At 47.4% G+C, this 27,382-nt stretch overlaps 1 protein-coding gene across 4 annotated transcripts in view; it reads right to left on the bottom strand.

Moving 5' to 3' along the window:
* Positions 1–4,258: 4,258 nt before the first annotated feature.
* Positions 4,259–27,382, bottom strand: part of EVI5L (ecotropic viral integration site 5 like) — a 78,710-nt gene continuing 55,586 nt past the window's right edge. Inside the window, exons 14-19 of one of the 4 annotated variants that reach the window (XM_075346338.1) lie at positions 20,271–20,411; positions 20,014–20,172; positions 16,578–16,724; positions 14,532–14,627; positions 14,331–14,426; positions 4,259–10,153 (exon numbers count right to left, since the gene is read on the bottom strand). In XM_075346338.1, the coding sequence (XP_075202453.1) occupies positions 9,866–10,153; positions 14,331–14,426; positions 14,532–14,627; positions 16,578–16,724; positions 20,014–20,172; positions 20,271–20,411 (927 nt within the window). In that variant the 3' untranslated portion in view covers positions 4,259–9,865. Of the gene's footprint in view, positions 10,154–14,330; positions 14,427–14,531; positions 14,654–16,577; positions 16,725–20,013; positions 20,173–20,270; positions 20,412–27,382 lie in introns of those variants that run through there. The other 3 variants (XM_075346337.1, XM_075346339.1, XM_075346340.1) reach the window with 3 other exon arrangements.

The raw sequence follows: 27,382 nt of genomic DNA on the forward strand, positions 1-27,382 counted from the left end.
TGTTTTTTTTTTACTCTAAGTAGTGGGTATTGAAGAAAAACAAAAAAAACCCCAAAATCTAAGTAATAAAAAACTAAAAACAAAAAGTTTGTAGTATGTGCTAATGACTTGACTTATTGCTGGAGTCTGGTCCAAAGGTCCAGCATATGCCGGTTCCGCCTTTCCACAATCTTTGGAACCACAAGAACTTTCTAGTTATTGCGAGATGTTAAAACCCCAAATATAAACAAAGACGTTAACAATTCGTAGCGGCATAGAGAGTCGTGCGATCGGCAGAAATGGTGGCGCCTGGTCATAGTAGATGTAGACTAGAATTCATGCTCTATGCCGCTGATACATAACAATTTAAAGGGGTTTTCCACTATTTAATCACCGTAGTTCAAGAAAACACCAGTGTTGGAGTAACCGGACCATCAGACGTATATAAAAACTTTATTTATTTAATTATTAAAAAACCACATGGTCAAACATGGGAACACACACCCCAATGAAGGGGGTAAAAAAAATGTGGAGGGACCAAAACCAAAGCGTTTTGCCTAACCCTAAACAATGAATAAGGCCTAGGTGTCGAAACGCGTTGGTTTTGGTCCCCGCATTGTTTGACCATGTGGCTTTTTAAGAATTAAATAAATGTAAAGTTTTTATTTACGTCTGATGGTCCGGTTCTTCCAGCGCTGGTATTCTCTTGTTCTCTGAAGTTTCTGCCGTGCCTAAAATGACCAAGCCGCGGTTTGATGAACCAGGACTAGAACCTTAAGGTGAGTGGACATAAATTTTCCTTCTAATCACCATCGTTCCCCCATGTAACATAACAGGATATGTCGGCGCCTGCTCTCCCAGGGCTCGTAACAGAGAGCAATAGGATGAGGGTTTTCAAGCCGCGCCAATGACAACCAACATTAAGCTGTTAGATCAATGTTGCTTTTTATTCCAATTACAGGTCTACGCGTTTCGGAAGGCACCCCTTCCTTCTTCAGGACCAGATGGCAAGAGAACATAAATCTCTTGCCATCTGGTCCTGAAGAAGGAAGGGGTGCCTTCCGAAACGCGTAGACCTGTAATTGGAATAAAAAGCAACATTGATCTAACAGCTTAATGTTGGTTGTCATTGGCGTGGCTTGAAAACCCTCATCCTATTGCTCTCTGTTATCTGCCAAACCGAGGGACCGCTGCTGTGACTCTGGATTAATCTACATACATACTGATATAGGAGTTGTGACTTTCACAACCCCTATAGGTGAGTAATATCTCCCCTTCTTTTCCTCCCAATGTTATTTGGGTAAGACCCTATTGCGCTTCTTTCCTCCACAGTTTTTTTATCTTGTCTCCCAGGGCTCGTAGCAGTTCCCGCTCCTTCTGAGTGTCAGTTTCGTATGAAGGAAGGAAGAGTGAAGCAGCGGCGGATCGGCTGCCATTATTGCTGGACTGGAGCTCACATCAGAGGTGCGATTATTATTCAACATGGGGGAAATATGGTGACTGACAAGTGGTTGTCTGAGTAGTGGATAACCCCTTTAAGGCTGGTGAATGGGAATGCATTGCGGTTTGCAAGGTAACAGCACACCAACAAAATCAACAAGCAAGTTGCAAAATATCCAACTGATTTTAACTGTTTCCAACTTGCTTGTTGCAGAGCAGTCAGTGCTGGTGGCTGAATGATCCCATTCACCTGCATTACTCTGCCATCTTTGCCGGTGTGACCTGAGTCGAGGCTAAAGTTGCTGTGTGGACGCCCACAACCTTATTTTTTTGGCACATGGACTATCCATTGCTGTAATTGGGGTGCCCCTGAGGCTCCAGTCATCACAAAGTATTGCAGCTCATTTAAGGTGCGGTATTCGCCTCGGGTAAGGAGGGGGTTAATCACCGGTGTTCCACATTCGCACACTACATAAAACTTGGCAGCTTTCTCTGTGAGAAGCTGGACTAGGGTAGGCAGGGGGTTGGCCAACACGAAGCTTGGGACTGTCCCGGTCACTGGAAAACCCTCCATGGGAGGAGGATTCCTCTTGGGCTAGAAATAGGAGCAAACTCACACACTCACTAGTCAGTCTACCCAGGACATCAATTCTGGGACACGACACCTACATCACTTTCTTCTCTTCTCTTCATGGGACCTGCGGCTTGGAGCGGAGCGCTCAGCTCAGGTTCCTCCCTGCTGGAAGGGCAACTCTGACAAAGGACTTTCTTCTTTCAAACACCGGTGACTTCCTCTAACTTATCTGAGGTCGATGGGGCCCATCACAGCGGGTGAACGGTACAACCTGAGCGAGCGACACAAAGCGTGAGTAAAAACATCTGGAACCGCAGCAGCCAACTCAGACTCTTATTACTGACGCCAAAAGGCCCTCGCCATTACTACTCCCCCCATCATCCTCCCCGTGGCCCGCTCAACCTGTGGGGAACAATACACTCTTGAGCTGCTACTACCATCTGCCTCGTAGGACAGCGACAGCAGCGGCGGCTGATCTCTGGCGGCGTACCACAGGTGGTGTTACGACATTCATCCTACTATAATCCCCTTCATCATCCCTCTTCATTGGTGTACACCTCGGGGCACGAAACCGGGAAGGCCACCGTGACATCCCAGATCATCACACCGGCCCAGTTACGAGTAACTCAGGTACGAGACTCCCTGTGCCTGACAACCCCTGCCCCCTGGGTGCTACATAGTCATAAGCCATGTGTGACAAGAACTCTAATATTTTCATTCTCTTTACACACTTAAGGCCCCGTCACACGCTACGATATATCTAAGGATATGTTGTCGGAGTCACGGAATTCGTGTCGTACATCCGGCATCGTTAGAGATGTCATAGCGTGTGACACCTTCGAACGACCGTTACCGAGCAAAAATACTCACCTTATCGTTGCTCGTTGACACGTCGTTCATTTTCATAATGTTGTTCCTCCTTCTGCGCGCCGGTTGTTAGTCGTCCCTGAGGCAGCACACATCGCTCCGTGTGACACCCCGGGAACGACGAACAACACCTTACCTGCGTCCCGCCGGCAATGAGGAAGGAAGGAGGTGGGCGGGATGTTCCGGCAGCTCATCTCCGCCCCTCCGCTTCTATTGGGCGGCTGCTGTGTGACGTCGCTGTGACGCCGAACGTCCCTCCCCTTTCAGGAAGAGGATGTTCGCCGCCCACAGCGACGGCATTAGGGAGGTAAGCACGTGTGACAGGGGTTAACGACATTGTGCGCCACGGGCAACGAATTGCCCGTGACACACAAACGACAGGGGCGGGTGTGATCGCATGATATATCGAAGCGTGTGACGGGCCTTTACATACACACACACACACACACACAACACAACACACGCGGGGGTCGTCTTCGAAGGCAATGTCTCCAACAGGAATATGGTGCCAGGTCAGGATCTAGGAGGTGCCACGTCTCCATAGTACAGGACCCCTGTAATATACTCACAGTGTAACACATGGAGACTTGGTGGAGCCGGTATAGATAACGATGACCTTGGCTTCATCACACCCTATAACCTGGGGAATGATGGAGCCATGGAGCTGACCGGACACATCCCAGGCTCTGCGGCACGGCTGGTTCTGTCCCCTGCAGGCGGTAAGTAACATATACAGAAGGACACAGTTTATTAGTATTGATGTGAATGCATTTATTGATTTCAGTGAAGCTGTGGTCCCCGGGGGCAATACGATAATCCAGACTGGATCCTCCAGCCACACGGGTCATATTTACCAGGGTAAGAGTGCAGATGGGTCCGGTGTATGGCACTATTATAACACGACAGATCCGCAGAGGACTACGGAAATCTGCTCCGTAATACAAAGCAAAACTAAAGTGCAAAGCGTTAAATCACTGTCTGCAGACCATCGCATCTCACCAACGAGCCACGATATGGCTGAGGAAGGTCATCCTAAGATCGGTCATCCCTGTATACAACCCGTCTTGTGTCTGAAGATCACACTTCATTCTTGTGTACTTCATGGAAGCAAGGTAAAGCCGCAAGAGCCTGCAGAGCATCGCTCCCATAACTTACAAGCCTGCAGAGCATCGCTCCGATAACTTACAAGCCTGCAGAGCATCACTCTGATATATGCCTGCAGAGCATCACTATGATATCAAAGTGATGCTCTGCAGGCATGTGAGTTATCAGAGTGATGCTCTGCAGGCATGTGAGTTATCAGAGTGATGCTCTGCAGGCATGTGAGTTATCAGAGTGATGCTCTGCAGGCATGTGAGTTATCAGTGATGCTCTGCAGGCATGTGAGTTAACTCACATGCCTGCAGAGCATCATTCCGATAACAATTATGCCTGCAGAGCATCACTCCAATAACTTACATGCCTGCAGAGCATCATTCCGATAATTTCGAGGTCTGCAGAGCATCTGGTGCTTTTTCCTTGTATTGTTGGGCATCATGGTAAATAACTTATGTGCTTGAAAAGTCGTCAAATTCCTCATGTGTCTGCAGATCATTCCAGTTTCACAATCTTCATATCCTTGCAGAGTATCACACCAGTGTCACAGCCCTGCAGAACATCACTCTACCATGTCTGTAAAGCGTCCTCCTCAAACTCACACTCCCTCCTCACAGCGTTACTCTAAATCTGTGTCTGCAGAGTCTCACTCCAATCAATACTATGCCCATGAAGTGTTACTCACAATGCCTCATGGTTCTGCAGAGCATCACTCTAGCTGCACAATGTCTCCCATTCCTGCAGAGCATCACTCTAATCTCACACTTGCTCTTACCCTGCTGCTGATCGTCTCCGCACTCATACAAGCCGATGGCGCACATTTGCAGGCCTCGGGCACCGGGTCGCCGGCCTTCACCCCCTGCTGCCGCCCGTTCTGCATTTGGCACTCAATAACATGAGACAAACATTTTGTACTATTTACACACTATACACATATACACAATACGGGTGTGCGAGCCGCTCGCTGAACGGGACACAGTGCACTCTTCACAATGACGCGGGGATACGGTCCGCGCGCGGCAGCGTCCGACACTGTACGACGCTCCTCGCAGCCGGGGGACGAGATAACAGACGGGAGCCCATAATCTGTCCGTGGAGAATATAAAAACGGTGTACATGAAGCGGTGCGGCGCGCCGGCGGGGGGAGCTTATTGCACTTGAAGTCAACAATATATATATATCTGCACTGTATAGAATTTATACATTTTCAATACTTTGCCTCTAGAAGGATCAAGGCCTCAGGCGTCAGTCTTTCGTCACGTCACAAGCTCCGTGTGGAGGCGACTTACACCCCCGGCGTGGTTAGTTGGTGCCCAGGTCACTTCAAACCGTAAAAATTAACACATATGAACATCAAAATGTTACATGTAATGCACTTAGAAGTGTTGATAAACTTTCATATACATATACAGCACTTGTCAGGTTAAGAGTGTTTATTATACTCCAGAGCTGCATTCACAGTTCTGCTGCTTGTCATTGAAAACTATTTATATTCTCCGATCAACCAAGCTCCTTCATTATACATTATAATCCAAAGAGCTTGTTCATGCACTAAAATTAAGCCTAAATGGGCAATAACAGATTAGCGGTGGTCCTTTATAGCGTTATTCTCACTGGGGGGTCTCAAGGAGCACACTGCTCCAGTTTCCTAATATGAACTCTGCGTTGCTAGATGAGGCATTGGAGGAGCGCAAGGGTACAGAAACTGGCCAGCTTCCAAGCTCTACAACGAAAAGCTTGTAAGCACTGCACTGTTACTTGAGACTGGCTACCACTTATATGACAAGCTTCACAGCCGTACTTCCAAGCTCTACAACAAAGAGCTTGTAAGCGCTGCACTGTTACTTGAGACTGGCCACCGCTTATATGACAAGCTTCACAGCCGCGCTTCCAAGCTCTACAACAAAGAGCCTGTAATCGCTGCACTATTACTAGGAGACTAGCCAGCACTTATTTGACAAGCTTCACAGTCGTACTTCTAAGCTCTACAACAAAAAGCTTGTAAGCGCTGCACTGTTACTAGGAGACTGCCCAACTGTTACTATGAGACTGGCCCCCGCTTATATGACCAGCTTCACAGCCATACTTCCAAGCTCTAAAAACAAAGAGCTTGTAAGCGCTGCACTGTTACTTGAGACTTGCCACCGCTTATATGACAAGCTTCACAGCCGTACTTCCAAATTCTACAACAAAGAGCTTGTGAGCACTGCACTGTTACTAGGAGACCGGCCATCACTTATACGCCACAGAGGTGGCCGGTAGCCTAGGCAATGAGCAATAATATAGAACATTAAAAACCCTTCTGTTTTTCAGGACACAGAGGATTTTTAATACGAGATCAATTGCAGCTTCTTTTAAAAAGTACTTTACATTCTCACCCATTGGTGATGATGAGAAAACCCCTTCATGCAGGTGCACTGTTGGCTCTTATACACCAAAACAACCTAAGGCTCACAATGGAAATGTTCTCAGATCCAGCAGGTTTTACTCAGAGCATATATGAACTCTGCAGAATTATGAATACAGCTCTGGACTATAATACATGTTGTAGTTTAGAATCGGTCCAAGCTGCATTAAGCAATTCATGTCTAAAGCAAAATATTTGTGCCATTTTGGCTACCGTCGGTGCTGACCTGTTGCTGCAGCACGTTGCCCTTTACATAAGAGATCGCATTGACCTAACAGATCCTCTACTTAATGAAGCTTTTCTTTATAGCTCAGCCTCTATTCACATTCTGCAGACTTCTGACTTTACATCTCCGGGTATTTCCTCGCCGGCTCAGCGTCCGTCGTGGTTATTGTCCAGCTGGCAAAAACTATTTTTTTTTTTAAACTAGACACTCTACAATAATAAAATGCATGAAAAAAAACAAATAAATAAATATAAAAGACAAAAAAGTACGGTAGTAGAAGTGACAGCTCAGGTTAGCTGTATTGGAACTTCCAATAGCAGGCAGCAGAAGTGTGAATACAGCTCTGAAGTATAACTTAGGGTCAGTATAAGCTGAGTAGTGTAGTGCATTTACAAAGTGACTCCACTTTTCGAAAAAAATTGAGCAAAATGAAGGCCATTAGTTTCCCAACAATTACAGGGACCGCTCTACATTTTATACAATACATCAGACGTCTGTAACAATGTGACTACTGACATTGAACGTAAGGCTAGTGTAAATTTCAGATCTCGCAGACTCCTCGTAGGTAACAATGAGGATGTAGAACAAGCCGTAGATCGCTCACGTGGTCGGCCCGAGGATTTTACAAGAACCAAAATCGTCATGTAGAAGTATGTCCACTGTAGCGCGGCTTGTCCGGTAGGGTCAGGAATACTGCAGGGAGGAGGACATAGAACGGTGGAGAGCGGGTGCGGCCCATAAGGCTTTCTTGGCAGAGTTTGGTAAACTCTTCGAGGCACCCGAATCACATGTCAGCTGCCATTTTTATCTATGTATAACTCTATATAAAAGGGGTGAACCCGGCTGCTAAAAGTAACTCAAATCGTTACAAAAATGGACGGTGGGGTCAACTTTTTAGGAGTTTTGGACGCAGTGCCATGAGAACCTAATGAACAGCCCAGAGGTCAGACAATGAGAGGTGGGTTCCCAAAAAAAGGAGCCCCGGATACTGGCTATAGAGGGAAATCATCCCATGAATACAGCTATCCCTTTAACACTAGAACTACTGGACTCGTGACACCTATATAGAAATACATGGTGCAAAGTAGTCAAAATGACTACCTCAGTAGTTCTAGTGTTAAATTGGGATTTTAAAAAAAAATCTTCCACTTTTGGGAATCTTTTTAAAACTCGTTGAAATGGATAACTTATTAGCGCTGGACCTGAGGGGGCAGTAGTAATAGTGTATGGACAGCTCAGGACCGGCCTCGGCCTCGCTCGTTCCCAGGCTGCCAATTACTACAGAAGTCAATGCAAACCATGTGGAAGTAGTTTGTGAAGTGCCATTTAAAGTGGCACTGCACCTCATAAAAACATGACCGCAAATGCATGGTGTATAGTTTAAATAGTTGGTGCCCTCTTTTTTTTAATCTTTCCAGCTTGTTGACTCTGATTCCCAGCCCTTTTTTCTTGTGCGTCTAATGGCCACCACACTCCTCTGACCACTTCCTCTGGAATTCAGAGCCACTCCCACTGCTCTGGATTGGTCCATGTCTTACATGGACCAATCCAAAGCAGGGGGAGTGGCTCTGAATTCCAGAGGACAGTGGTCAGAGAGGAGTCTCTGGCAGCATTAGTCACTCCCCCAGGCTCTTACATGGACCAATTCAAAGCAGGGGGAGTGGCTCTGAATTCCAGAGGACAGTGGTCAGAGAGGAGTCTCTGGCAGCATTAGTCACTCCCCCAGGCTCTTAAATGGACCAATCTGAAGCAGGGGGAGTGGCTCTGAATTCCAGAGGACGTGGTCAGAGAGGAGTGTGATGGGGAAGTGACTCATCCTGCCAAAGAGACTCCTCTCTGACCACTGTCCTCTGGAATTCTGAGCCACTCCCCCTGTTTTGGATTGGTCCATGTAAGAGACTGGCGGAGTGACTGATGCTGAAAAAGAGACTCCTCCCTGACCACTCCCTCCTGCTTTGGATTGGTCCATGTAAGTGCCTGGGGCAGTGACTCATGCTGCCAAAGGACAGTTTGCATGTTATAGCCATAGACACGCCCCCCCTGCTCTTACTTGGACCAACCCAGAGCAGGGGGGAGTGGCTCAAAATTCCAGAGGGCAGTGGACATAGAGGAAGCAGGCAGCCATTAGACATACATGAAAAGACACCTGGGAATTAGGAAAAATAGTGATAAAAAAATAAAAAAAAGGTCACCAGGTATTTCAGCTATGCATTATGTATTTATTGTGAGAGTTTAATTCTAAAGTGGAGAGCCCCTTTAAGGTCCAGTCTGATGTCAAACCGACGTGTTCCCATAGCATATAGAGGTATATTCTGCTATTTTTGTTTACTAGTGATTTAGAAGAATCGTGCCAGGTAGAGGAAGTCATTACTAGGGCTTCTGATTTATGATAAAGCCTTGAGAAGGATCACAGATTGTGTCAGAGGCACTTCATGGAGCAAACAGTGGATGCCGCCATTTTTAAAAGGATTGCTTGGTCACTTAGAAGAAGAGGGGGTTTCACAGTTATTATAAAGCCTGACACCGTATGTACTGGACCTGGCAATGTTGACTGGGTTCATGGCCACCACTCTATGTGGGATGAATGGGTCCACCATATACATCTATGATCACTAGGAGAACCTTGAAAATAAATGACCCTGCATGAAACGTACAAGATGATCACCCATGTACTGGCTGCTCGCTGTTGTTAGGGGGAATACTATTAAGATATATTATACTTTTTATGACTAGAAGATGTAGAGGAACCTGTTAAATACTGTGTAAAGGTGTCAGGAATATTGATCCATATAGTTTACGAAGAATTACACTTAGAAAAATTGTAATGTGTCACGGACTAACTTTCCAAAAATTAAGGGGCTCATTTTGCCCATGTAGTGCAAGTAGGGGATTCAATATGGGACTGTAAATTGCCCCATTTCCCCTTGACTCCTCAGAGGTGTGACTGTTAGGCAGGGGTAAAGCTTGCAGATGTAGCGTTGACCTGCAGATTAGTATCATAAATTACATTTGATCATGACAACGGCTTCATTTTTGACGTCATACAAGAGTCTTGTTCGATGCTCCCACCGTCCGGCACAAGCGTGCATCATGTGGTTCATACTCGCCCCTGGAGTTAACAGCAATGCTCCTCTTTGGAGTGAGTAGGAGCAGTTCAAGCACCCATTATGTACCACAAGATTCGGAAAGAGGAAACTGAAGCTGTTAAGTAGTCTCATCCTAAAAGGTACCAAGAATTATTCAGTGCTGTTCTGCTTCAGTCCCCTCACACCCTGTGCTATTCCTCCTCTGCCGGCTCAGGGGGAGTATCAGATGTGGCTCCATTGGTTTCCACTCCTTCTTCACTGTCGGAGCTTGCAGAACTTCTGAGAGGCCGCAGAAAGCAAGCCTTGTGTGGGGAGTGAGGGTACAGGGCATCCTGCAAGGCTCCGAGGGGCCGGGAGAGAAGCTCTTCATCTGAAGACGGAAGCGAGTCTTCATCTTCTTGCCCTGAGCGGGAGGAGAGGTCCAGTCCATCAAAGGAGATAGGATCAGAGTATGGTTTGTGACCTCGAATAATGAGGATCTTTGGAAATGGAGAAAAAAAAACCAAAACAAAAGAAACTGTGAAAATATGACCTCCATCGTACTGTAGAAACACAACCTCAAAATAAGAAAGTTTTACAAATATGTACTTAGAGATTAAACATAGCTCAGTTCTAGGCCGATATTCCAATGTGTATGGGGCACCGGACTGTTCATCGAGTAAGATGTCAATCCGGCCTGTCAAATTTCGGACTACCTATTGCTTAATTCTCCCAAAGACAAGACGCTGCCGAGAGGTCAGTAAACGGCTTTCTCATAAAGAACACAAGATCACTCATCCAAGCGAGCGCGCCTGTGTACGGTAAAGACGGCCATCGGTTGAAGAATCGTTCGGCCAACAGCCATCTAATGTGAATGTCCAGGTTTAAGCTGCAAATTGAGCAGCCAGTCTAAATACCCCGGCAAAGACAAAATGGCTTGCTAGCTCCCCCTAGCACTCAGCATTGGGGCACATACCCTGCATACTCTGCTTTTAATTTCCCAGCCTCTGTACAAACTCTAGATTCATGCATCTTGAGGTACTATAACGTAATACAGCTTTGGCAGTGAGTAGTGTAAAAGTGTAAAAGAAATCAGTAAAGCTAAGTAAATTAAGAGCAGGTTACTCAATGTAAATGATCTGTGTTTAGTTTTGAGACTGACACCATTTTTGGTTTTCAGAACGTCTGCTGGTTCAGCCTTTACTTCATCATCAACAACTTAGAGAAGTTCAATTGCTGTGAAGGAGGATTCAGGGAAGCCAAAAAATTCAAGGAAGTAGCACGCCTTGTAAAGTGAACCTACAGGATCTCTCCAACACCAGCGCAAAGCTTGCTCCAGAATGGCAGCAGGCAGGAGTCACAGTGAACAGTGAGAGGAAGGCTCTTAGAGAGAATAGGCTTTTTTGTTGCCCCTAAGAAATACAGAAATGACCGACTGACATCCTGCAGGAAGTAAAAAGATTAGATTGGACTGCACAAGACTGTGGTAAAGTTATATTCTTTGATGAAACCCCCGTCAGACCATGTGGGCCATCTGGAGGAATGTCTGTCCAGAGAAGATAAGGCGAAGACTGCCATGAGTCCTGTGTCTGCCAATAGTAAAGCCTTCTGAGACTATTCATGTGTGTGGGCTTTTCATCCATGGAGGGGAATCACACACAATTTTGCCTAAAGGTCACTTTACACACAGCGACATCGCTAGCGATGTTGCTGCCGATTACACCCACCCCCGTCGTTTGTGCGTCACGGGCAAATCACTGCCCATGGCGCACAATATCGTTAGTCTCCGTCACACATACCTGCCTAGAGACGTCGCTGTGGCCGGCGAACCACCTCCTTTCTAAGGGGGCGGTTCGTTCAGCGTCGTCACTAAGTAAGGTGATGTTCCTCGTTCCTGCGGTGTCACACCTAGTGATGTGTGCTGCCACAGGAACGACGAACAACCTGCGTCCTGCAACAGCAACGATATTCGGGAAAGGAACGATGCGTCAACGATCAAGTAAGTAATTTTGATCTTTAACGGTCGTTGGTGTGTTTCACACGCAACGTCGTTAATGAGGCCGGAAGTGCGTCATCAATTTCATGACCCCAAAGACATCTCGTTAGTGATGTTGTTGCGTGTAAAGCGGCCTTAAGAACACTTCCATGAATAAAGAATGGGATCTAATCATCCTCTAATAGCAACTTCACCCATCATCCATGAGCAACTAGTTGATGAACATTGCTGTTGTGAATGTCATTGGAGTGGGTGCTGGTGTGGAGCTCCCTCTGGTGGCCAGGAATGGCAATGAAGCTGAGTCTGAATCTCTGACTCAGACAGGGAATTCAGGAAGTCCTATTGCAGATCAGCCTCGTGTAGTTACAAGAGCATTTTCTGCCTGGCAGCCGCCAGTGATCTAAGTTTTCTGGCTGCTTTTGAAGATGGCTGGGAGTTTTCCCTTCAGTTTCTCCCATTTCTTCTGTGCATGAATCTACTCCAGATAACTTTGCTAGTTTCTGTGCTTAATTGCTGAAATTGCACTTAAGGTTGTTTCTTCTTATTCCATTTGTTTCTGTGTTTGCTTTCTTGTGAGAATCTGTCTCCTGCTTTTGTGAGCAGGGCAGTTTCTCCACCAAGAAAGGGAGCTTGCTCCATGTTCATGTTTGGATTATTTGCCCTTTAGAATATGGTTTGTTTTGTGATTTTGTTTCTTCCCATTATAACTGCAGTTCTCGTTAAAGTGTCTGGCACAAGAGTACCTGATATAGCGGGGGAAAGACGCAGTGGTCTTAATATTTTTTTTAATATTTTTTTTCCTATCAGGAGTTTGGCATTTTTTGCAGGTTTTTTTTGCTGGCTGCAATCAGTTATCTGTTCTATCCTGTTGTATCTAGTAAGTCGGGCCTCACCTTTGCGAATCTATATTTTCTGTGTATTGTGTTTTCTTACATCATTGTTGTTGCATGTTGGGGGCTTGCTATTTCTTTGGGGACTGCTCCGAGGCAAATTAGGATTCCTCATGTCTATCTTTGAGGTGTACCAAGTTTCTCCGGCAGTGACTAGTAGTGTTGAGTGGACCCAGATCGGAAAAATCCGGATACGCACGGTGTTGTTTTTTTTCTCTCTCTCTCCCATTCTCCCCCTTCCCCCCCCCCCATTGACATATATGGTGCCGGATTCCGGATCAGATCCGGACTTCTTTATCAACCCGCCGCGGATACGCCAGACCCGGATTATTCCCAGTCCGCTCAACTCTAGTCACGAGATGTCTAGGTATGTTAGGAACATCCCAATGCTACTTCTGGTGTTGTCTGATAGACAGAGGATTGCAGTCAGCTTAGTTTCCAACTACTCTTGTGGTTTTGTTTTTTTCTTGATTAATGGGATTTTTTTTTGTCATCGTCCACAGTTACCAGATTATAACACATTGCTTTTCCAGCATGATGGAGACCAAGTCACAGGGCAAAAGTAATAATTGACTCAATGAACAAAACATTGATGTTTTGGGTACGTGGCCAGGAATCTCCACAAAACTCAACCCCTCTGAGAACTTGTAGTCAATTGTCAAAAATTGGGAGAACAAACCTAAAAACACAAAAAAAACGGTTGTAATCTCCAAGCATTGATGAGACAAGAATGGCACTTCAGTCAGAATGTCCTATTCTTAATTTCTGCTTGTTGGTCTCGGGGTAGGATTCTCGCTTTGGGTGCGAGATGTCCTTGGTTTGAATCCTAGACGAAGACCTTGGGGCTCGGAGCTTTGGGGCGGGGCTTCTCTTGGTGACCGCGTTGGAGTCTGGGAACAGACTGGTGGGCTTCGAGAGGTTGTTGGTTCCAATCCTAGATGAGTTCTTTGGAGGAGTAGTCTTTTCAGGGGGTTGGACCCGATGGCCCTTGAGGTCCCTTCCAACTCTACCATTCAAATGGTTCTATAAGTGGAAACTGAATAAACATATAGCCGAGATGATTTAGGAAAACCTGCACGCATAGGGGGTTGGACCAGATGGCCTATGAGGTCCCTTCCAACCCTACCATTCTATGAGGATTTGGCCCAGAAGTTTATATCCAGTTGCAGAAGGGCTGAAATCTTAAATAATAAGGGACAATACTGGACATATGGAGTCTCTACATAGACTTCACGTATTAGTTAATAAAAGTGCGAAAGATTAGAAAACGCTGATAACTGTACTTCACTAACCAGGGAAACATCTGATTAAAAGATCTAAAAACACTGAAGCAGGAAATTGTCTGAAAGCCAAAATTTGTGTCAGTCTCATTATTTTTAGTACACTGGTTCTCCAGTTAACGACTTAGGCTGGGACCACACAAGCATTTAAGCTGAGCTTGTAAGCCGAGTGTCATGCCACTGTGTTGCGATCCTGTGATCGCAGCACAGCCGGGCAGAAGGGGGCGCGCGCTGCGGAGGAGAGCGAGGGACTAATCTTCCTATCTCCTCCATTGTCAGCTGATGCGTATATCGCACTCCACTCCGGTGTAAATGTAAGTGCAGTGCGATGTTTATCTCGTACTCATAGACTTGTATGGGTGCGAGTGAATACGAATCGGATTCCACCTGCAGCATACTGCGATTGTTTTCTTGGTCTAATTAGGGCAGAGTAACATGGGTCCGAATGGAATGCGATTTTTTAACGCATTCCTTTTGCTCTCTTTTTCTCGCCGTGTGTCCTAACCCTTACCTCCTGCCTCAGTTCTTCGATCTGGTCCTTCAGTTCTCTGATGTACTGGGAAGAATCGGAATCGTTCAGTTTCCCTTTTATCACCCCCTCTTCTTTCTAAGTAGGAGAAATAAATCTCAATCCTAAGAATGTGACAGATCATGTAAAGGACGGTGGAAAGGCACGGAAATCTAGGGGATCCACGTATAGTAAGTATCTCACCTGTATCTCCAGTTCTGCTATTCTCTGACGCATTTCCGCCACAGCTGCCATACTGTCCGCTTCTCTCAGCCGCACTGCCATCACCTCTTCTTTATTCTGAGAGCGAGGATATGGATCTATCACTGTCAAGGTGATAACTGATAAATGTATTGTCGCTGGGGGTCCGATAATTGAGACCCCCACCAATCATGAGAACAGGGGTTCCACAGCTTAGTCTAAATGGAGCCATAGTGTGTATGTTTGTCCACTGCCCCATTCATTTCTATGGGTCTACTGCAGCAGGAACGGAGCATGTACGACCACCAGTGTCAGTGAATGGAGAGGTGATCATACATGTACAGTACCCAACCATTCACACGGCAGTCTCAGGACCAATGTGATGATGATCCTTAAGGGTCCCAACAGATCGATCCCTACATCCAACATTCTGTAGATAGATGATAAATGTTGTTGGTGGAATAATCCCTTTAAAAAGGACCCGTCACTTGCCATAACTAATTTTATCACCTGGTGTAAATGCCGCTGTTCTCCCAAATCTCGCATTGTGTTTTTTTTGTTCCTGCTCCTCTCCATTCCTGAAATATAGCTCATTCTTCCCTTTATGCACTTTTAGTCTAGTTAGTCAAGTGGGTGTGGTCTGCAAGAAGATGCCCATATAAGGTAAATGACTATGCCCACGTGAATACATAGACTAGATTTGTATACAAAAAGATGAGACCATATCTCAGGAACAGAGCGGAACTGGAACACAAGACAAACAATGCCGGATTTGGGAGAACAGCGGCATTTACACCACGTACAGTCGGATATATTTATGGCAAGCGATGGGTCCTTTATAATATTTCTTTATTGTGGCATCTGGTGATCCTGGAGTAATTTTCGCTAAGTTGAAAAATGTCAGAGAGGATTTGTACCTGAAATGTATTTATGTTCTAATAATCCAGATTCTGACACCTGCTGAGCACTACAGATACCAGATGATAATGTAGCGCCCCCGAAGCCATCAGTGAGCTACAAGGTACTACATCCCCACAAGGATGCAGGGCCTACCACTAGGGACCCAGAAGACCAGTGTCGGTAACAACCAAACACTCCAGATAATCCCTGTTTTCCCCAAATCCCCCACAGACTGGTACCAGACTAGGGTTGGACCAATGGATGGCTGCCTAAAGGTGGAGCCGATCCAGTCCACTAGACAACCAGGTGGGAGGGGCAGACAGTGGCCAGGGAGTCAGTGAGTCGGTGACAGAGAGAGAGGAAGGACTGTCAAGAGTGAACAGTGACCTGAGGGCCCAGGCGGTTAGTTGTTGGTGGCGTACGCACCAACAGGGTACAGAATCCTAGGTCAGGCAAACGCTCTAGGCAGACCTGATAAAATCTGCACAGTGAGGGGCCATCAATGACCTCACTCACCTTGAAGTTCGGGACACAGTAGCAACGCTAGAACCGGGGACAGGACCAGAAACTCCAACCCCACAGGGTTCACGCTACCGACAGCTGTTAAGAAACTACCAGGAATGGACCCCCAGCCGCTCCAAGCCACGGGGACCCACCAACCAAAGACAGGTGCAGGGGAAAGCCACCAGTTCACTAAACTGGCACTGGGACTAAGGGGACCTGCGGTTGAGACCAGCCGGCCTCAGGTGATCAGTTTCCAGCTTACCGTGAGTAAAGGAACCAGTTACACTGCAACCCCTTGTGTGGCCTACTTTCTTTCAACACCCATCTGCATCACATATTCTCTGGGGCCCGGCCCTGCTTGGGAAGGGCCTAACATCCAGGCTGCGACTAACACCAGCCCCAGTAGTGAAATCTGTGCAGCGGCGGCTCCATCCCCATAGCCGCGAAACCGCAAGTGGCGTCAAGTGTGAACACTATTCAAACTCCCCTGTAAATATCCCCCTTTTAAAAAGCACCCAGGGCACGGGACCGGGCAACGACCATTTCCCCAGTTATACCGGGACAGAGTACCCCATAACCCTGGACGCACAATGGCAGTCATTTTCTGGCAAAGTCTCTCTACTTGTCATAGATGTGTAACCTCACCTTACATTCGGTTACTGCGTGTTTCCGCTTATCCTCACTCATCTGAGATTGCAGGGCCTTGTACTGTGCGGCCTCGCTCTGCAGCCGGTCTCTCAGCTCCTTGCACTCTTTCTCCAGACGGGACAGCTGCTTCTCATGCAGGACTTCCTGGAAGAAACAAAGCTTCAATGTCCTGGACCCCCCCCAAACTAGACCAGCACATACAGTTTATACAGTTTGCTTTACATCACTTTTATATCTAATGTGCATCATTATAACATTTCGAGTGACCTCTAGTAATAACACATTCTGATGGCAGACCCTGAGGTCTCTGGACACAGTGTAGATGGTGCATGTCACCCTCTCATGCTACGTACGGACAGGCAGCTACATGGTTGGGAAAAATTACACAAGTGAAAAGCTCACACTGTTTAGTTCCCAGAAGCTGATTTTGGTGGGCGGTGTAACATGCCTGGCATTCAGCAGAACAGGACATGTGGGAGGAGAATTTAGAGCTGCTGTATCTACTCTCAACCAATCAGAATAGCTGAAAACAATCCTCTTGATACAGATTGGCTGAGAGCAGTGGACAAAACATCACAATTCTCCTCCCAAAAGTCCTTTTTAGTTGAACTCTGGTTCTGGGAACTATACCGTGGGAACTTTTAGCACCCACTAATGTGAAGGGAACCCGTTATCCAGTTTCCCCCTTGTAAACACTGATCTTGATTGTTCATTTAACCCGTACAGTCAAACAAAACTGATAAAATCCACTTTTTACACCTCCAGTGCCATATACAAATCAGCGCCGAGTGGTCCGACGGATCGACCTCAGCGTCTGCTCTCAGCCTCAGAGTTCAGCCCCTTTGCCTTATTGATGATGATGATGATGTCTTCTAGCTCATCCCACAAAGTGATCACGTGTTGAGCTGACGTTCAGTACATGCTCAGTTTGCACGACCCTGCTCAGCGCAGTGAAAACAACCGACCTATGTACAAACGTACGGCTTTAGTCCAACAACATGAGACAACTCGATGTGGATGACGTAAAGGACATTATCTGCATCAAAAAGAGGCATAAGAGAAAGATTGTGGTCTGGACCCGCTCCTCAGTCTGCTCGGCACTGACTATATAAACGATTAGGAGAATAAATCCTACAGATGTCACCCACGGTAGGGTGTAATGCTCAAAAGGAACAACCCCCCCCCACAAATATATACACCTATGAAAATAGACATGCAGGCCTGAAGTATACATATACATACCAACAATCTTTATTCAACCATATATTAAAAAACATATCAGCATTTAACAAGACACAAAAAAACCCCCCCAAAAAACTAAAAAATGGGTGCGGACAAGGAAAGAGCGTTAAAACCAAAGTTTTTATATACATTTCAAAGGAGTACTGCAAAACCCTTGTATGTAATCCAACAACAGGTAGATCACAAGGATCATTATTGTAGTTTTCGCTGTGTGTTACTGTATGCTGATAGGTTTTTGCTTTTTTAAAGAGTATCTGTCGTTATAATTTTCATTACATACATGTAAATATAAGCAACTTTGTAATATATCTTATGAAAAAAAGTGTGATTATTTCTCCTCCTGGACTGATCTTTCCACTTGCAATTTATGGGTGAAATCTGTAGAATGTATCTTCAGTGAAGGCACATATTCCAATTCCTGAGAAAGGAGATGACAGTTACAATTCTATGGAGAAAGGAGCTGGAGGCAGAGACAGACATTCTGCTGCAAGTTCTCCTGAAATGAGGAGAGAGGAGCTGGAGGCTGAAACTGACATTTTGCTGCTAGGTCTCATGAAATGAGGAAGGAGGTGCTGGAAGCAGACACACACATTCTGCTTCATGTTGTCCTGAAATGAGGAAGGAGGAGCTGGAGGCAGACACTGACATGCTGCTGCAAGTTCTCCTGACCTGAGGAGGGAGGAGCTGGAGGCAGACACTGACATTCTGCTGCAAGTTCTTCTGAAATGAGGAGGGAGGAGCTGGAGGCTGAAACTGACATTTTGCTGCTAGGTCTCATGAAATGAGGAAGGAGTTGATGGAAGCAGACACACACATTCTGCTTCATGTTGTCCTGAAATGAGGAAGGAGGAGCTGGAGGCAGACACTGACATTCTGCTGCAAGTTCTCCCTAAATGAGGAGAGAGGAGCTGGAGGCAGACACACACATTCTGCTTCATATTGCCCTGAAATGAGGAAGGAGGTGCTAGAAGCAGACACAGACATTCTGCTGCAAGTTCTCCTGAAATGAGAAGGGAGGAGATTGAGGCAGGCACAGACATTCTGCTGCAAGTTCTCCTGAAATGAGGAGGGAGGAGATTGAGGCAGGCACAGACATTCTGCTGCAAGTTATCCTGAAATGAGGAGGGAGGAGCTGGAAGCAGACACAGACATTCTGTTGCAAGTTGTCCAGAAACCACAGTTACATTTCTCCATAGATCTTTATAAGCACCAACTGCCATCTCCTATTCCAGTAATGGGAATATCTGTGTTTACTGAAGCCAAATTTTACCCCAGAGTTGAGACTATTATGAATGAAAGATCAGCCCATTATGAGAAAGAAGCAGAATTCTCTAATAAAATATATTACAAATTTTATTTTCACATGAACTATCACATTTCTAAAAAAATAAAAACAAATTGTAAAACAACGGTTACTCTGTAATATATGGACGATTAAAAATTATTTCTGTATATCTGTATACATGAGTCTTTAACATCATTGTTTATATTGTTGTATAGGAGAAGTAAAAAGATGGATAATATCAAATATGATGGGCTGTGAGGATGAAATGCGTATACAATTACAAAGAGGACCTGTCACTAGGTCAATAGTGTCCAATTTTTGCTTTTATATTGTTCCCGCTGTGCCAAGAGTATTCAGTTGTTTTGTTTTCTTTAAGATCTTCCAAAAGGTTCCAGATATATATGAGTCTTTTTATTTAGTGCCAATTGTTATGGTCTCTACTGAAGGGGAGTGGCTCAAAGGGTAATAATGCAGCGCCTGCCTAATGACATGCCCTAGAGAATCATATGAAATACCCCCCCCTTGGTGAGGACCATAAAATTTAGCATACTGGGTGCTTTAAAATATAAAAAGCCCATATGGCCCAAACCATTTTTCAGATAAAAAAAAAAAAAAAAAAAAACCAAACAAGAAAAAAAACAAAACCCAAAAATTCGGAATACTGGCCACTTTTAACCTTGTGATAGGGCCTCTTTAAAAGGAAAAACAACAGCCCTTTAGAGGGGGGAAATCTGATAACAGCATCTTACAGATCGAGGCCTCGGTGACCTAGGAAGGAGCAGTGAAAGCAGCGAGCCTGGTCTTTGCGGACCCTGGTATACTGTTAAGGACTGATCCATCTGGAGTCCATGAGTCTAGAATCTACCACTCACAACACAGAAGACAAATCACAGATGGAAAGTACACCTGACTTTCCAGAATAAGAACCCTCTGCCGAAGTTCACGTGTTTCGCTCTGAGCCATGACTTCTCGTAACCGACAAGACATGACTTCGTCCTGTAGGTCCCCAGTTGCACTCTTACGAGGCGAGTCTTTCCAAATACCTCCACCCCGGGAAGACAAGGACTACATAATGAAAGATAGGATGGATCGTTACTACAATTGCCGGATAGACTATATAAATAACAACTATAAGGAATGTACGCTTCACATGCGGCTCTTACCTGCCAGCGGTCACTCAGCTCTGTCACTTGCTTCTGACCATCACGCATAACCTGGAGAGCGTGAGCTTCTCGCTTCCTCAGAGACAGAAGTTCTTCCTGGAGAAGGGCGACGTTGCTTTCATCGGGAAGAGAATTGTTCCTCTAAGAAGATTGAGAAACCAGTCCATTAACCTTACAAACACTTTGACATCTAGTAAGGAGTCTTTATTCTGAGCCACCTCCTCCAATATCCTTGATTCTACTACTTTTGTATAAGCCTTCAAGGCTAAGATGTTATTGAATTCTCATAAACAGCGCCAACCTTGCTCATTGGCTCTATTTGGTGTCATAATTTAATGGTAAAATAGGATCAAATGCATGGCTTCATCACAACTTGGAAAGGAAAAAAGGGCTAGCACTCTAAACTACATCAAACCCCTGTTCAGCTACGACCCTGTGGTGTGGACAGGTAACTGAAATGGGTTATTTAATGGAGAGCTGACACAAAGTCTGAACAAGAGGCTCGAAGGCGACACTTTTCACCTAGGTGTGGAAAACTCTTTCTTTGTTCAAAAGACTGATAGTAGACAGGGTGACACCAGATTCCAATTATGAATATTGTTTTATTTTTTGTGACAGGTTTAAGTCTGCTAGTTATGGGAGACACTTTTTAGACATCATGATATCAAAGGTAATGTAATGCATTGTCTTGCATTGCTGTGCGATCTGCGCATCAGTCGCAAATGAATATTGGCTAGATGGATGGGGTTGTTTATGCCATGTTTTCCATCTATCGAAAGATAAAATCATAATAGGAAATTTGGCATTAATATCTTGCAGCAGGGACCTCGAGGGGGGCACATAGCCTGAAGATTGGGGATCCCATAATTCTGGGAACCTGAGTTGCATCCTGTTGACCAGTCTTCTTCAGAGGTCACCAAGGGGAGGTATGTGGGTATGATTGTTATGTAATAAATGAGAAAAAAGAGAATTTTGTTTACTTACCGTAAATTCTTTTTCTTATAGTTCCGACATGGGAGACCCAAACCATGGGTGTATAGCTTCTGCCTCCGGAGGACACACAAAGTACTACACTAAAAGTGTAGCTCCTCCCTCCGAGCATATACACTCCCCGGATGACAAATCCAACCAGTTTAGTGCCAAAGCTGAAGGAGGACATCCACCCATAAGTAGAGATAGAGTAAAACCCGGAATAACCGGAACCTCTGTCTACAACAACCGCCGGTGAAAACACACGGAACAAGAAAGCTGCCAACAGGCAACAGGGAGGGTGCTGGGTCTCCCATGTCGGAACTATAAGAAAAAGAATTTACGGTAAGTAAACAAAATTCTCTTTTTCTTTATCGTTCCTTATGGGAGACCCAAACCATGGGACGTCTCAAAGCAGTCCATGGGTGGGAAATAGACAGAAACTGAGAAGTAGGGAAACCTAACTTCACAAAATGGGCGACAGCCGTCCGAAGGATGCGTCTGCCCAAGCTCGCATCTGCCGAAGCATGAGCATGCACTTGGTAGTGCTTCGAAAGGGTGTGCCGACTAGACCAAGTGGCAGCCTGACAGACCTGCTGAGCCGTAGTGCAAGAGGCACCGACAGCTCTGGCCGAGTGCGCCTTAATCCCCGGCGGGGGAGGCACCTGAGAACATTGGTAGGCATCGGATATGGCCGACCTAATCCAACGAGCTAGGGTCGGTTTAGAAGCCGAGAAACCCTTGCGCTGACGTGTGGTCAGCACAAAAGAGAGGTGCACCGCCTAAAAAAAACAGCGGTGCGTGACACATAGATCCGGAGCGTCCGCACCAAATCTAAAGCATGCAACGCTTTCTCAAAGCGATGCACAGGGGCCGACAAAGGGAAGACAATGAAATGTCCTGGTTAAGGTGGAAAGGAGACACCACCTTAGGGAGAAGGCCCGGAGTCGGACGGAGAACCACCTTGTCTTGGTGAAAAACCAAAAAGGGTGACTCCGAAGAGAGCACAGTCAAATCAGAGACTCTCCTTAGAGAAATTATGGCCACCAGAAAGACCACTGTCTGTGAAAGACGAAACAACGAAACCTCCCTAAGAGGCTCAAAGGGGGGTTTCTGTAAGGCCATGAGGACCAGATTAAGGTCTCAGGGATCCAGAGACCGCCGGTAAGGCGGAATGATGTGAGATGCGCCCTGCATGAAGGTGCGCACCTGGGCCAGCCGGGCGATATGCCGCTGGAACAACGTTGACAGAGCCGAGACCTGTCCCTTGAGGGAATGAGGAACAGTTCTAGCTGCAGGCCGGACTGTAGAAAGGACAGGGAAGAACGACACCAGGACAGGAAAATTCTCCAAGTCCTGTGGTAAATCCTGGCCGAGGAAGACTTCTGAGCCTGAGTCATAGTGAAGATGACCTCGGAAGGAATGCCTGAAGCCGTAAGGATTCAGGGTTCAAGAGCCACGCCGTCAATCTGAGAGCCGCAGAATTCTGGCGGAAAACGGACCTTCTGAGAGAAGGTCTGGCCGGTCCGGGAGATGCCACAGCACCTCTACGGACAGACGGCGCAGGTCTGGGAACCAAGCTCGCCTGGGCCAGTCTGGGGCGATGAGAACGACCCGACGGCCCTCCATTCTGATCTTGCGCAGGACTCTGGGCAAGAGAGCTAGAGGGGGAAACACGTAGGCCAGACGGAACTGGGACCAATCTGGAACCACCGCGTCCGCTGCCAAGGCCTGAGGATCGTGGGAGCGAGCCACGTAAACCGGGGCCTTGTTGTTGTGCCGGGATGCCATTTTGACCGGAACACTGCCGGATGCAGGGCCCACTCGCCGCTGTCCACGGTTTGACGGCTGAGATAATCTGCCTCCCAGTTTTCTACGCCTGGGATGTGGACTGCGGATATGGAGGACTTGGAGTCCTCCGTCCACTGAAGGATACGTTGAACTTCCAACATTGCTAGGCGGCTGCGAGTCCTAGGAGTACAGCCCTGATTTCCAGCACATAGATCGAGAGGGCTGATTCGGACGGAGTCCAAGTGCCCTGTGCTCGGTGGTGGAGAAACACTGCTCCCCAGCCAGATAGACTGGCATCCGTGGTGAGAATCACCCAGGACGGGGCCAGAAAAGAGCGTCTCTGGGACAGAGAGAGGGGCCGAAGCCACCACTTAAGAGAGCTCTTGGTCTGTGGCGACAGAGCCACCAGCTTGTGCAAAGAAGAGGTCCCTTGTCCCAACAGCGGAAAATGTCCAGCTGCAGGGGACGCAGATGGAACTGGCAAGGGGAACCGCTTCCATTGACGCCACCATCTGACCCAGCACCTGCATGAGGTGCCTGATGGAATGACGGCGGAGCCTCAGCCGCCAGATGAAGGGACTGCTGTTTGACTAAGGGCAGCTTCACAAGTGCCAGCAGAGTCTCGAATTGCATCCCTAGGTACATAAGTTCCTGGGTCGGGGTCAGAGTGGACTTGCAAGCGTGGCGAGAGTGAGCGAGACACTCCGCTGAGAGTGAGCGAGACACTCCGCTGAGAGTGAGCGAGACACTCCGCTGAGAGTGAGCGAGATACTCCGCTGAGAGTGAGCGAGACACTCCGCTGAGAGTGAGCGAGACACTCCGCTGACAGTCTGCACTGGATGAAACCCTGACTAGAAGGTCGTCCAGGTAAGGAATCACTACCAACCCCTGGAGGAGCTGAACCGCAACTGGTGAATACACGAGGGGCCGTGGCTAACCCAAAGGGGAGAGCCACGAATTGGAATGTTCCTCTCCAATTACAAAACGTAGCCAACGCTGGTGTGAAACTGCGAATGGCACATGCAGATAGACATCTCTGATGTCGATGGATGCCAAGAAATTTCCTTGGGTCATTGACTGATCGCAGAGATTCCATGCAAAATTGCCGCACCTGAACATGCTTGTTGAGAAGCTTGAGATCCAGGTCGGAAAGCACCGTCCTTCTCGAGGACTAGGAAGAGATTTGAGTAGAAATCTCAGAATCGTTCCCAGTCGGGAACTGGTACAATTATTCCATTGGCCTGCAAGAGTGCCACGGCCTGTGAGAAGGCGGTGGCCTTGGAGCAGGGGGGAGTTGACAGAAAAAATCTGTTTGGCGGCTGGATAGAATTCTATTCTGTAGCCGTGGGAGATGGTAACCCACACCCACTGATCGAAGACGTGTTGAAACCACACGTCGCCCAAGAGGGAGAGCCTGCCACCGACCAAGGACGTTACTGGCGCGGCCAGATAATCAAGTGGAGGCTGCCTTGGTGGCAGCAGCTCCTGCCGACTTAGGACGCGGCTTCATGCGCCAGTTGGTTTACGGACCTTGGCTGAGTTAGTGGACGAGGCCGAGGGCTTAGAGGACGACCAGTTAGAGGAAACGAAAGGAACGAAACCTCGACTGGCTCCTGCCCTGGAAAGGTTTCCTGGGTTGTGGCATGGAGGTACTCTTCCTGCCAAAAACCTCCTTAATAATTTCATCCAGTTGTTCACCGAACAGACTGGTCCCAGCAAAAGGGAGTCCAGCAAGGAACTTCTTAAGAAGCATCTGCCTTCCACTCTCGAAGCCACAGGAACCTGCGGATAGCGAGGGAAGTAGCCGAGGCCACCGCAGTGCGGTGACAGTCTCCAGCTATAGGATGAAAAGACTGAAGCCTGGAAGGTAAGACAACCATGTCGGGCATAAAGACCCTGGTGAGGGAACGCTTCTTCTCCCGAGAAGCAGAGATGGCTTTGAGAGCCCGCACTGCTGCAAAAGATGGGGAGAACGAGGCCCCTGCCGCCTCATATATAGATTTGGCCAGAAGGACAACTTGGCGGACAGTGGGATCCTTAGAGAGGTGCCGTCAGCCACTGACACAACTGTCCGGGCTGAGAGACTAGACACCGTAGGGTCCACCCTTGGTGAATGAGCCCACTCCTTGACCACCACTGGTGGAAGGGGGAAACAGTCATCAGAACTACGCTTTGGGCAGCGTCTGTCAGGACAGGCTCTGGGTTAGGTCACAGTGGCCTGAAAAACCTGGAGTGGTTAAAGAACACACTCCCCGTTCTCTTAGGCAAGGTATACTGATGCTTTTCTGCTAGAGGGGGTTGCACCCCTGATACAGGCAGATTGAGGTCCAGTACAATATAATGGACGCAATCAAATGATTAGCATCTGCGTCACTTTCGGACAAAATGGTACATGGAGTAGCGTCCGAGCCCCTAGTAAAGGCATCCTCCTTGTCCTGCGAGTCAGCTCGTGAATCAGAGCCGCGGGACGAGGAAGGAAAGGGGGACCCTGCGTCTCCATTTTAGGAGGACGGGGTCTGAGCCAGATGAAGAATCCTCTGTGAGCTTTGCTGAGCGAGCCGTAGCAGCAGAAGCGCCCTGAGAAGGGGGCTGATGCATGCTCAGCAGTGTCCGGGAGAGCTGTCCCCTGGAGAGAGGGATTCTACTCAAGCCGGGGGGTTCAGCCACCGGAGCCGGAGCAGCCGGAGGGACCACTGGGGATGAGCTTCCAGGCTGCGGCACCACTATGTTAGAACAGGCATCAAAATGTGGTTATGTGCTCGGTACAGACAGTACGAGTCTACATGCGGTGCATAATAAAAACAGCCTTGCAGCCCTGCTCTGATAAAAGACATGCTGCAGAAGTGGGGGCACTGTCCAGAAAGACCCCCAGCAGAGTATATAAACAGGGTATATAAGCAGCTGCACAACCGGAGGTTGTGGCTTGCCAGACCGTTTAACATAGGAACATCTCTGTGCCCTCCAGATCCCCCAGAAGTGGGGGCTCTGCTCATAATGACCCCCAGCAGAGTATATAAACAGTATATGAGCAGCTGCACAACCGGAGGTTGTGGCTTGCCAAACCGTTTAACACTCTCTGTGCCCTCCAGATCCCCCAGAAGTGGGGGCTCTGTCCCAGGCCCCCATTTGCCACCATGTGCTATGAGACATTGAAAACGCTGAGAACATGGCGTCCGCAGCGAGGAGAGGGGGCGGGGCCTACTCTGAGAGCAGGACGGAGGGCAAATGAGGCATACAGGGGAGGGAATCTTTCCTCAATGAGGAGTGTCCCTTCCCTGTGCTGAATAGCCGCTGGGCGGAGCCACACTGTCCCCTGCACTGACTGACATGCAGGGGTAGAGAATCGAAACTAGGCCTCAGGCGAAGCCGGGGCCTAGATTTAAACATGCGGCCAGCGAGCAGGCACCATCGGCGCGGTTCTCCAGTGGAGAACCGGCCGGAAATGTTAACACAGTGATAAAACACACTCTCCCCCAATATTAAAGTACAAGGGACCCCTGGAAAGACCACCGTCTGTGGTAATAACGTCTCAGTACTTAGCTTGTGAGACGCAGGTGCCAGGTCCCTGGGGGATGATCGCTCCGTCCGTCAGGGTCCTGAAAAGGGCTGCGGATGGAGACCGGTCTCCTGGAAAGCAGTGAGAACCGTGATGGCTCCCACTTCAAGCCAGAGCCAGAGGGATGGTGAAGGAGCGCGGCATGTGAAGGCTCCAGCCTTGTAACATCAACCTTAACAGCACCGCCGACACAGTGGGGTGAGAAGGGACATGCCGGGAGTCCAGATTGGACCCGCTTTTCTTCCAAATCTTTGAAATCAAAAATCAGAGGATGCATGTGTGTGTGTGACCTCCTGAACACAAAGCATTGAACTGGTTGGATTTGTCATCCGGGGAGTGTATATGCTCGGAGGGAGGAGCTACACTTTTAGTGTAGTACTTTGTGTGTCCTCCGGAGGCAGAAGCTATACACCCATGGTTTGGGTCTCCCATAAGGAACGATGAAGAAAGATGAAGAAATTCTGGTACTCCGATTTTACATAAAATGTTTTGGAAATATTTGAAGATGTACAAATAAATCAAATTTTTTGGAAGATTGGCGTGCCGGAATTTCTTCACTTTTTCTCTGAACATTTGTGGACGCCAGACACTTTTCCGTGCACCTGTGGCTACATCGGATGCATGGGTGAGCTTTTGTCCATTCCCCCCCCTTCCCATTGACGTTATCTCATAAATACACCTTCTGAATTATAATCACTGTTCAATGCAGGAAGATACAGCTTGCTGTAGGATTGTCCTATATTTTAACTGGAGCGCTTCACTCCATAAAAGATTCTGCCATCCGTACGACCACAGG

The sequence above is a fragment of the Anomaloglossus baeobatrachus genome, chromosome 4 (genome assembly GCF_048569485.1).
Source record: "Anomaloglossus baeobatrachus isolate aAnoBae1 chromosome 4, aAnoBae1.hap1, whole genome shotgun sequence".
Taxonomy (NCBI): domain Eukaryota; kingdom Metazoa; phylum Chordata; class Amphibia; order Anura; family Aromobatidae; genus Anomaloglossus; species Anomaloglossus baeobatrachus.